At 37.6% G+C, this 10,593-nt stretch overlaps 1 protein-coding gene across 1 annotated transcript; it reads right to left on the reverse strand.

The window, feature by feature from the left end:
• Nucleotides 1–5,288: 5,288 nt before the first annotated feature.
• On the reverse strand, nucleotides 5,289–9,013 carry bmf1 (BCL2 modifying factor 1). The gene is made up of 3 exons (XM_030789645.1): nucleotides 8,841–9,013; nucleotides 8,047–8,228; nucleotides 5,289–5,405 (listed from the first exon to the last, which is right to left on the reverse strand). The coding sequence occupies exons 1-3, from the start codon at nucleotides 9,010–9,012 to the stop codon at nucleotides 5,289–5,291; spliced, it is 471 nt and encodes a 156-aa protein (XP_030645505.1). The 5' UTR covers nucleotide 9,013.
• Between the last annotated feature and the right edge of the window lie 1,580 nt (nucleotides 9,014–10,593).

Here is a 10,593-nt window from a genome sequence, read left to right on the forward strand (position 1 = left end):
TAACAGTTCAAGTCAATAAGCACATTGCAGTCATGCTGTCACACACTGTCACCGTTTGCTAAAATGCCACATTTCGGCTGGGTCTAATTTCTGGGCAGACAGAGAATGTGTGAGTCTCAGAACTTTTGAATGTGCATGTACTACGAGACATCTTCAAATACCTTTGCGATGAAATATAACTAAGACAATAAAGATACACCAGATAAAAGGCTACGTTGAGTTCTGAGGTCACTACAAAAGCCAATGTAATATCTCAGATTTCCTATAATGGATTTGTTGGGGTCTTTTTGCTAGAAGCTGCTGAATGAAGCCTGCCCACTATCTGAGATCTTCACCTTCAAAAAGACAGGAACCAGTCCCAAAACATGTTTTATAAATCGAAAGATTCTGTTTTGCATTGGAAATAGAAGCTATTTCCTAAAAGATATACAGAAAAATATCCTGCAGTTGAATGGAATAATCTTAAATTCCAATGATGCTGCGTTCCCAATTCTTGATGTGTTAACGTTATTGCAGTTCGCTAGGGAAATGTGAATTACTCTTTTACAACAGTAATTTGCGCTGACTCGGTGGGGGCGACTACAGAATATAGCTTTTCAGTAATGTGTAGTAAATGAAACGACTTTCGACTGTTTTTTATGGAGGAAATTAACACATACAGCTAAAAACTACAGGCTGCGGGGGTAAACCAGCTGCCACACCAGGCTTTTGTCTCGCTAGCTCCCGCACTCGGAGGGGGCGACAACAGGCTAAGCGGTCTCTTTCCAATAACATGTAGTAAATGGAACGAAAAGTTAGTGAACTCAGAGTCCTGTGTTGCAAACAGAATGGGCATTCTTGTCTTTTGGCCATCCACAATGATATGAATCGATTTGAAGAAACATAATGGCTGACGCACAGACATGCAATTATGTTTTTTTCCGCCCGAATAATAACACGCAACTTCGGGTAGAAGAAATATGTTTCCATCGTGTTATTTGTGCTTTCCCGAATAAACGTATTCGGGTACATCCCTACTCTCCACTAACCACATCGTTTTACAGTTCTGCACTACAACTACAGCGAATGGTGTGAAAAACGCTGCTGGCCTTACTAGCCCAAATGAAAGGATTTATCATGAAAGAGGAAAAATGACACTAACTGACCATCTGAAATTGGGCAAAATGGGAAAACAGCTCAGCTAATCAAAGACCAAAAAGGAGTGCAGAAGTTAACAAGCCTTTCATTTACAAAAGCTAGAAGTCACAAATGTTACAGCATGTTTTCAAGCACAGATTTAACTTCTTGAAATTCTAATTGAAAAACAGCCACTAAACTAAATTTGAGTCATGTCTGGTTTTGATCCCTAGTCAGTTCGAAAAACAGCAAGGCTCAAACATCCTTTTCGCACAAAATCTCCACATCCAAATGATACTAATGGATGGTTTGCTTCACTTTCCCAGTAATTTAAAGACCTGATTTTCTCAACTCAGTGGTTATGTTCCATAAACCTTATATTTCCTACACTATTACATGTCAATTACACTCTCCAAAAATGGTTACCCTAACAGTTTTACCAATCTTTGACACATTACCAATGAACCGTAACTCAGTGCCGATGCTTAACCAATGCTTTGGCTTTCCACAACCAATGTTAAATGTCCATTCAGTTTTCCTCCTCCGCCTTATTCAATAGTGTTATTTTAGTATTTTGCTCATGATACTTCTTCAGTAAATTTCACTGGCAGTTGTTTGTGAGGCAATGAAGAAAGGCATGAGATGACTAATGACTAACTGCACATTCCTGGAATGTATAAAAGTATATATGATCTGGACAAAAATAATTAATTATTCAGTTGAAGGGTTATGACCTCTCAGTCAAAAGAACAAGTGTAGACATAAGTGCCTTTCAGCACAATGGTTGGACTTCCTTGGTTTAAGAGTTTCAACTTGAAAAAAAACTCATGGCAGCTCCTGCTATGTGAAACTGAAATTTTGAAATTTTACTTTGAAAACGAAGTTTTACTCTGATTTCACACACATCCATAAGATTTCTCATAAGCCATACAGTATTTATACAGAGTTGTGATCAAAAATGTCAGTACCCCTGGCATGTTTCAACAAATCTCCAAGGATGATCTAAGCTCTGCATAATACAAGATCAGATATGATACCTTTCTACAGATTTTCCTCCATAATTATGGTGTATTAACATACACCTTTGTGTCACTTCTATTTGATTCTTAATTGTTGCTTTAAAAGGAAATCGCAAAGACCCAGAGAAGTTTATTGTCTTAAGACAGCTTTAGTTAGTCAAATGATTGCAATTCCAAGATTGAAATATTATTCCATAGCAACTTCACAACGTATGTGATAGTTCTATCTGGCTTCAGCAACTACCAGTTCTGGGCAAAGGCCCATTTCTACTTGAATTTTGGCACACATAATCACTTTACTATTTTGAATACAAAAAAATATGTTGAATATGAAAAGATTAACTGAAACATACACTTTAGACCGGAATACCCGACCATTTGCATTCACCCGTGTTAAATTAACTAAGGATAATTATAGTGTACCACTCAGGCATAAAATTGGAAAATCAACATGTAACTCCTTACAGTAGCAAGTACAGTAATAGTGTTTCCAAGTAAGATAATGGTGAACAAAAAAGCTGTATCAAATAAACAACAGAGGTATTGATTCATAATGGATGCTCAAAATATTTTAATTATAATTCAAATGTTTACATGAAAAAAGTTTTTTTTATCATTTTTTAAAAGATGGGTATCAAAATTATTGGAATCCCTAAAGCAGTAAACCTGCCTGGAAGATAATGCATTGAGACTGTCTGTGAAAAACCAAACAAATAAAACAACAAATAAAGAGAATTACAGAATCTGGTTGCATCTCAGGGTTATAAAAGCCTTGGAGGGATTGTCTTTACTGAGAGCAACTACCCAGTGCAAGGACCTGGCATCTGCTAAATGGCAATGACACTTGGATTTAATAAGTTTCTATGGTGAGATGAGACAAAAATAGTGCTCTATGGCCACATCCCCCAGAAGAATATGTGCCACAGGAGGAACAATGCAGAGAAGCAGCTACGACTCTAAAAAATCGTGGCATCACGGGTGGTTTGCGTCCAATGGTCGTGGTTCCCGTGTTGAGGTCAACAACATCATGAGCTGTGCTGAAGTAACAGGAAATTTTAGCCAAAAACCAAGTTGCCTGAAACTTGGCCACACGAAAATCTTCCAGCAAGACAATGACCGGAAGCACATATCAAAATCCACATGGAAATGATAACTTGATCATAAAATCAACAACCTGTGATGGCTATCTCAGTCTCTTAAATTAGAACGTTTGACTTAGAGATGGTGGTACATGAAAGTAAAGGACAACAAAGGTCAGGGAAAGTTTTTTTTCTTTGTTATGAAAAAATGGTCCCAATGGAAGTGCTCCAGTCTCAAAACAAATTACAGAAAAATATCCATGCAACTGAAGATGCAAGACGGACATGCAAGGGTGCCAGTAATTCTGAATTTTTAAAAAAATGAAGGTAATTTTCTATTCCAGTGAATCATTATTAGAGTAAAATATAAAACATATGCTAAACACTTACAATATACCTCAAATTCCAATCATACTTGATCTGAATGCACTCTAAAAATAATAAGAAACAGAAAAAGATCATTTTAAAAGTCTGTGTCCTGCTGGATGAAGTGGACTTTAAATGGTTTAAGTCCCAGGAAGCAGGAAACTACAATTACTGGCTTGGCATTCACAGTGCTTCCAAAACATTTTTGTAATGTATGTAATTACAATGTTTCCAAAAGTAGTTTCTATTTCCTGGTTTAAATCTACAAGTGGTAGTAATGTAAAACTTCAAAAGTAGCCTCTGTTTCCTAGTTTAAATCATTGGACAAATCAGTGGGAAGACCTTGAAGCTGACCACAACATTAGCATTGTACTTTTGGACCTACAACATGCACTTTAATGTCAGTTAGTTGTGCATAAGACTATAGCCATTATTTGCTATTATTCCTACCAAGCACTTCTACACAGAACTTTGATCAATGTCACTAAGTTATATGAATGTTTTTAGTTCAATATGCTACATATTAACATAACACCCATTTCATCTAACAGTCCTGGCTGTAACAGGACTGCCAGTAGAAAGTTGTAAACAGTCACAGAGTTCCTTGACAAATACATTATTCCTTTATGATACAACAAAGGTCAAAGAAAGAACAGCAAATGAAACAATGAAAAAAAAGAAGACAACAAAACACAAAACGAACCTTGTGGCCCTGTGTCCTCAAAATATGACATCTTATTCAGAGAGTAGTGGTCATACATATCCAACAGGTCACACTAATGAAAATACTTGAATATAACACATATTTTTATATACATACAAAAACAAAAAGCAAAAAAATATAAAACACAGTATATCCTGAGAAAAGAGGTGCTGTCACTTCATCTTTGTTTACACAGTACAGTTTACACTGTACTCAGTACAGTCTCATTGCAGTAAAACAGGGGACCTGGAATCTCACTCGACAGTTAAGAAAGCCACACCTCAAAAATCAAACAAAATTATTTCCAAACAGTTCAAAATGAAAAACAACAACAACAACATCAACAACAAAAATCCAAGTGTAAAATCAATAAGAACACTTATTGTGTTAAATTTAAGCAATAAAATCCAGTGTCCCAGTTCATATATTTTCATCAGTTGCAACCTTCATTTGACTTTTTACATGCTACCATATTACCAACCAGGGGATGCACAAAACATCATTAGTTGGTTGTCAAGATGACTGGTCTCCAAGAGGATCTCAGAAAAAAGGAAACACCTTGAACCAGCTTGTTTTTTGTCTTTCTAAGCACCTCTTACTCCACTCATATTCCGAACAGTGTTTCTTCAAAGGTGCAAAATAGTAAGGCATTTCTGAGACTACTGCAGGTCAATCAAATGCATACATTAGGTGCAGACAAATTAAACAAGAGTGATGAGGTGGGCTGAACACCTTGACAGCTTTTTTAGGGATATGTTCTTCTTTAAGAATCTTGTGAACAACATGGCATCTTCTTTTAAATAAGACTTTGGGTAAAAAAAAAGAAACAAAAAACAAAACAAATAAACAAACAAATAAACAAAGCAGTGTCCCTGTCCTGCAGAGACATGTTCTCTCTTTTGTCTTGTTTTTCCCCCAAAACCCTTGTAAAAAAAAATATGCCAGTATTGCTACATATCTGCATGAGGTTCAGGACAAAGACGGTAGTTCCTTGCAAGTGTTTTCTCATCTCTGGTCATTCCTTCCTCCATGGAATACAAACTCCTGCTCAAATAGATGTGAGTATATTGCTAAGGCCAGTTGTAACCAAAGTGGCTGCTGGTTCCTTTGGTTTTGCTGATACTGCTGAAACAAGACAAAGAGAATTGAATCACAATTGGACCAGTGTGCACAATACTATTCAGAAGGCTACACAAAACAGTTACATTTCTTTGTATCAGTGGAGATGTGTTCACATTCACATTAGCTTTTATATAAGCACACATAGAAAATCAGTCATTTTTTACTTTTTTTTTTTACCTGTAAATACCTTTGTGGGTGAGTACATTGAAAAAAAATAATATCTGTTCCATGAAGAAGTAGCCCATGTCTTGTCACACAAAGATTTTAGTCACGCATTATCACCACCTTCATTTAAACAGTGTAATAATGCACAATAGTAGATTATAGTGAAATATGCACTTTAAATTGAAAATGAGCGCAGTCTCTGATTAAGCCACACTTATATCTTCAACCCAAAATAAAAGCAGACATTAACGTGTATACATAAGGCTGGGAATACTGTCATTGGTTTCCTGTAATAAAGATGCACATTACACAGCATTGCATAAACTCCTGCTTACTCCTTACAGACTAATTCCTGTATCTGATTTCTAAGCATCACCACAAAACCTAAACACTACAGTATAAGGTGCTTTACAGTTCAGTAAAGATCTCTAAAGTTAGTGATGTCCCAGTTTGTGCACACTACACTGATGTAGTGCACAGTATGTCCACAAATCTCTGGATGAGTATAATCCATACCATGCCTATGGTGGCTTCGAGAGCAAAGGCACAACATACATTTCCAAGGTTAAGTATTTTGACAAACAATTAAGAGTGACCTACGCCAAATATTCTACATCCTCCTTGTAAAAGAACATCCAGAGATATTTTCATAAGCTAGTTTAATAAACAAATGAGCAAATAAAGAAAAACCTTAATTGTGAATGTCTTTACAATCACACTGGAGCACTGGAGTATCATAAGCCTGTTATAGCTTGGTTTATATGAACCACTTTGATAAACAGTTCTGATGTTTTCAGAGTCAAGGAAAAGGCAACATCAGCAAAATAAAAAGTCACTTATCTGCTCTGCAGCCCTGCAGGCAAGACTTTCTACATGTAATGGCTGCTCTGTCCTAGTTTTTTTTGTTGTTGTTGTTGTTTTTTGGGTTTTTTTTTTTTAGCGTGTGTGCATGTGTATGCATGTACAAGTGTGTCTATAAATGCAGGAAGAGTTGAGAGCTATTAGGATATGTGCGTGTGTATATGAGTACCTGTATGGCGTGGAATGTTAATAGGTTCCTTTTTCTATTTCCTCAGTTCTTGTAAAACTCTTTCAAAATGTATTCATGAAGAGCATCCAGCACCCAGGCAGCAGCCCATACAACATAATTAATGACTCCTGATGTGAAGAGGAGGCATCACAGGAATGTGCTATTGTTTTCGGATCAAAGGCCACAATAAAGCTTAAAGGTCTTAGTCACAACTGCACTCTTTGTTCTATCGCCCAAAGAGTATGGATGAAACCTCAGGCACATTATAACTACAAACTACATATTCGGTACACCTGTGTGCACTCAGCTGAATCACACATAAGTAATTATGTCACTCTGATGAGTGCCTGTTACGCCTTCTCAGAGCTGCCATGACGGCAGTGTCACAGGCACCACGTTAACACACAGAGGAGGAAAAAAGGGTAATAAACAGGAAGCCATGGCACTAGTGAGTGTCATGGTGGAGGCTGGTGAGGAGGAGGGAGTGGGGATAGTCTTGCCTCACATTAATCTGTAGAGTAAAACAGGAAGTCATAATGCTTGGTTTTGGTGAGGAAACAGTGACTAAAATAACCCAGAACATGGAAATGATCTTGTTTATGTGGATGAGCACAAATGTTGCTGAAATACACATGCTCTTTAAGGTTCAGTAGAGGAAGGCAAACCCAGTTAGACAGGACTGTAGGGCTTACTCCTGATACAGGTGTTACCATAGCTTTTACTGGTTTGAGTGAAATCAGAACACACTTTTACTAGAGGCCTGTAGGAGTGTTCTGCTTGATTACTTGTTTAATCACCAAATAATGTTCCATAAAAATACATGATCTTGCCATTTCATTGAGACAACATTTCAACTGTGTATGGAAGAACTCAAAATATCATCTCATGAGTATCACATGCTCCCAAGGCTTTAAAGATCACATCAAGTATTATGGTGTACTGTGAATGCTCCTTAATGCATCGTACATGCAGACTGCAGCTTAGGTAGATCAAAACAAGGACATTTGAGCTGGTTCCAGAATACTAAGAAATAAACTTTTGCATACTTCAACCCTGCCACATGAAGGCTTTAAAGTTACATAGAGTTGATGAATTTTGTTGGAATTCACATCTTTCTTAAAGAACAAAAGGACTTGAACTGCAGTAAGCTAGGGCTCCTCAGTATAGAGTGTTCATGGAACTGAGCCTCACTGAGCCTGAGTGCACAGAGGCAGTATTTCACATAATAATCCAGAACCAAGGCCTCTGCAAGCAGGAGACAGGTAATAGTTCATATAACTAATGTCGTTCATACTACTACTTAAAGCTCTTCAATCTGATTTGCAAAACATTAAGCCAATAAAGACAGAAACATTATGTGATTACTAGTCACATTTAAAGATGTAAAACTACACCCAAGGAGAGCCAGCAAGTCTGTAGTGTTCCAGAAATGGTACATTATCTCACCAGCATGTGCTCTTGGTGAAACTGGTCTCCAATCATCTGAAGTTTCTGTCCAATCTGGGCCTCCATAGCTAGAGCAGGCTCCTGATCTGGTTGTTCCATCCTCCAGGGTTCCTCCTCTAACACAGCCTCACCCCTTGGCCTCAGGGACAGTCCAGGTGAACACAGTAGTAGTGCTGCACGACCTGATTGAGAGAGACAGATGGATAGACAGATAGAGAGAGAGAGACAGAAAAACAAACAAACAGACAGACAGACAGATAGATAAATAGATAGATAAAAAAGACAGACATCTTATTTTAACCACTCAAATGCTGAACTTATCTGTGACATTGAACCTTGTAAAGTAAAGACATCAATGACATCACTTCCTTGTTTTTCCCTATAAAAATGAAAATATCTGAACATCCCCTCAAAAACTGCATGACTGACATAATTGATGCTAATTTTCTAAGTAACCTAAATTGAAATAAATTTTGAGACACACATTTCTACATTAGACCACAAAGCTGTCAGCCTGACTTCAAAGATAATCAATCTGTCTGGAATTCATAGTTTTTGTAAAGTAACCACGACTTATACAAATGACCTGTTTTCATTAAACGATTCATACAACCTAAGTGAAAAATTCTTCACATCTTAAGCTCTTGCAAAGATTTGGAGATACCACAGCAGCTAAGATGAAAGGAGAATGACTGTATACACTCTATACACTGATGTGTGGAGAAATCCCAGGCTCAGACTCCTCCCTCCCAAACTCTCCCCCCTCCCTCGAGTTGTGTGCAGGATACCCTTACCATAGAAGAGTCGTCTGGGGTCTTCCCTCACGCCGCAGGGCAGCATGCTGTTACACTGTGCCTGTGAGTGGCTGGGTGTCTGAGTCGCTTTGTCTTCCTGCTTTACCTGTCTAAAGGAGGATCGCCAACAGTATGAACTATTACCAAACACATCGTCCTCATCATCATCCATGAGGGGCATCCCAGGAGGAATTCACCTGAAACAACAGAAGACCCCTTAGAAATATGGAAATTCTACTTTGGATTTATTGAATTTATTTTGTATTAAATTTTGTACTTACTAAATTTAGACTGTTTCAAATGAGAATTGAGAGTAGGGTTAGCCAGCACTCATGAACACTGCCAATTGTGTTAATGTGGATGCCTGACCAAGCTTGATGCACCGCTACTGGGAATCAAACCAGAGAAATGAACATTTTAGCGGTGAATATTTGTCTGTTGACCGAACCCTTAGAAACAAACAAACAAACAAAAAATCCTTAAACTGGGGGGTATTCCAGAGAGCAGGTTTAGTGAAAACACTGAGTTACTTAATTCAGAGTAAGTAGTAAACCTCCTCATAGAAGAGCCCTATGGTTTCATTCTCCTAGCAAAAAAAAAAAGCCATAGGGCTCTTCTATTAGAAGGTTTACTACTTGCTCTGAGTTAACTAACTCAGAGTTTTCATTAAACCTGCATTCTGGAATAACCCCCTGGTGTTTAGAGATGTTGCTGAATGAGGTCTTCGAGGATCTCAAGATATTTTTGAATTTCCTGAATTATTTGAGACACTTCATTGAACAGCAGTAAATCATGTTGCCTAGAACAACACTGATATTATCAGAAATCCCAGAAAATTCATTAACTGTGGCAAAAGATCAGTTTAGCAGCTGAAGCTGCATGTTCGTAGGTCTTACGGCTTATAAGATGTTTTTAAATGACTCACTAGGGTTACAAGGTATGAAAATTGTTCAACACTGAGTCTGGAATGCAACATGTATATTAGGAAAAAAACAGTCTGAACAATGGGCTGCATTCATGAATCTGTTCAGTGTAGTATCCCTCCCCAGCTAAACTGCACACATCTTGAACATGGATACGTTAGAGGCAGAACGGTCTGAAGGGTTTCCCTGTTGAATACATACTAAAACAGAATACATACACTGTTTAAAAGCAGTTTTGTCACTTTACAATCTGAACTTCAGCTATGTTCAGATATCTAAAAAAAAATACTGCTTTAGAGTATATATTCTCCTGTTGTCTAAAAACGCATGATACACAAGATACATTCAAAGTAATTTGAATTACTGTGTCTTTTATACTCCTTTTACAAACATGACGTGCAGATCTATTTCCAGATCAGGGCTTGCAATATGGTGAATAGGCTTTTTTTTGCCATAGCAATTTCTTTACAATTCAAAACCAATTGTGTCCCATTGGCAGGGCCAGCTGGCCCTAAAACCCCATATGACATACTGGAATTGCCATAATGAGACAGCAAACATGCTCATTTTCATCAGTAACAAGCATGATAGAAGAAGGAAGGATCTCTACAAAAAGAGAGAGTCTCAAAAATTCACCTGAAACCTGCCCTTTAATGTGTAAGTTATTTCCAACTGGGGACATAATGCTATCTGGAATGCAACATTCAGTTAGCGTCATCTAAGAGAGAAGTGGTGTCTAGTTGTCCAAAACTGTTTTCATCCCTGTTACCGGGAATAGGGCATTGAACCAACGCTATGATTGCAACAACACTAGCACCTTTTTTTCAAAC

Source organism: Chanos chanos, chromosome 1, assembly GCF_902362185.1.
Source record: "Chanos chanos chromosome 1, fChaCha1.1, whole genome shotgun sequence".
Taxonomy (NCBI): Eukaryota; Metazoa; Chordata; class Actinopteri; order Gonorynchiformes; family Chanidae; genus Chanos; species Chanos chanos.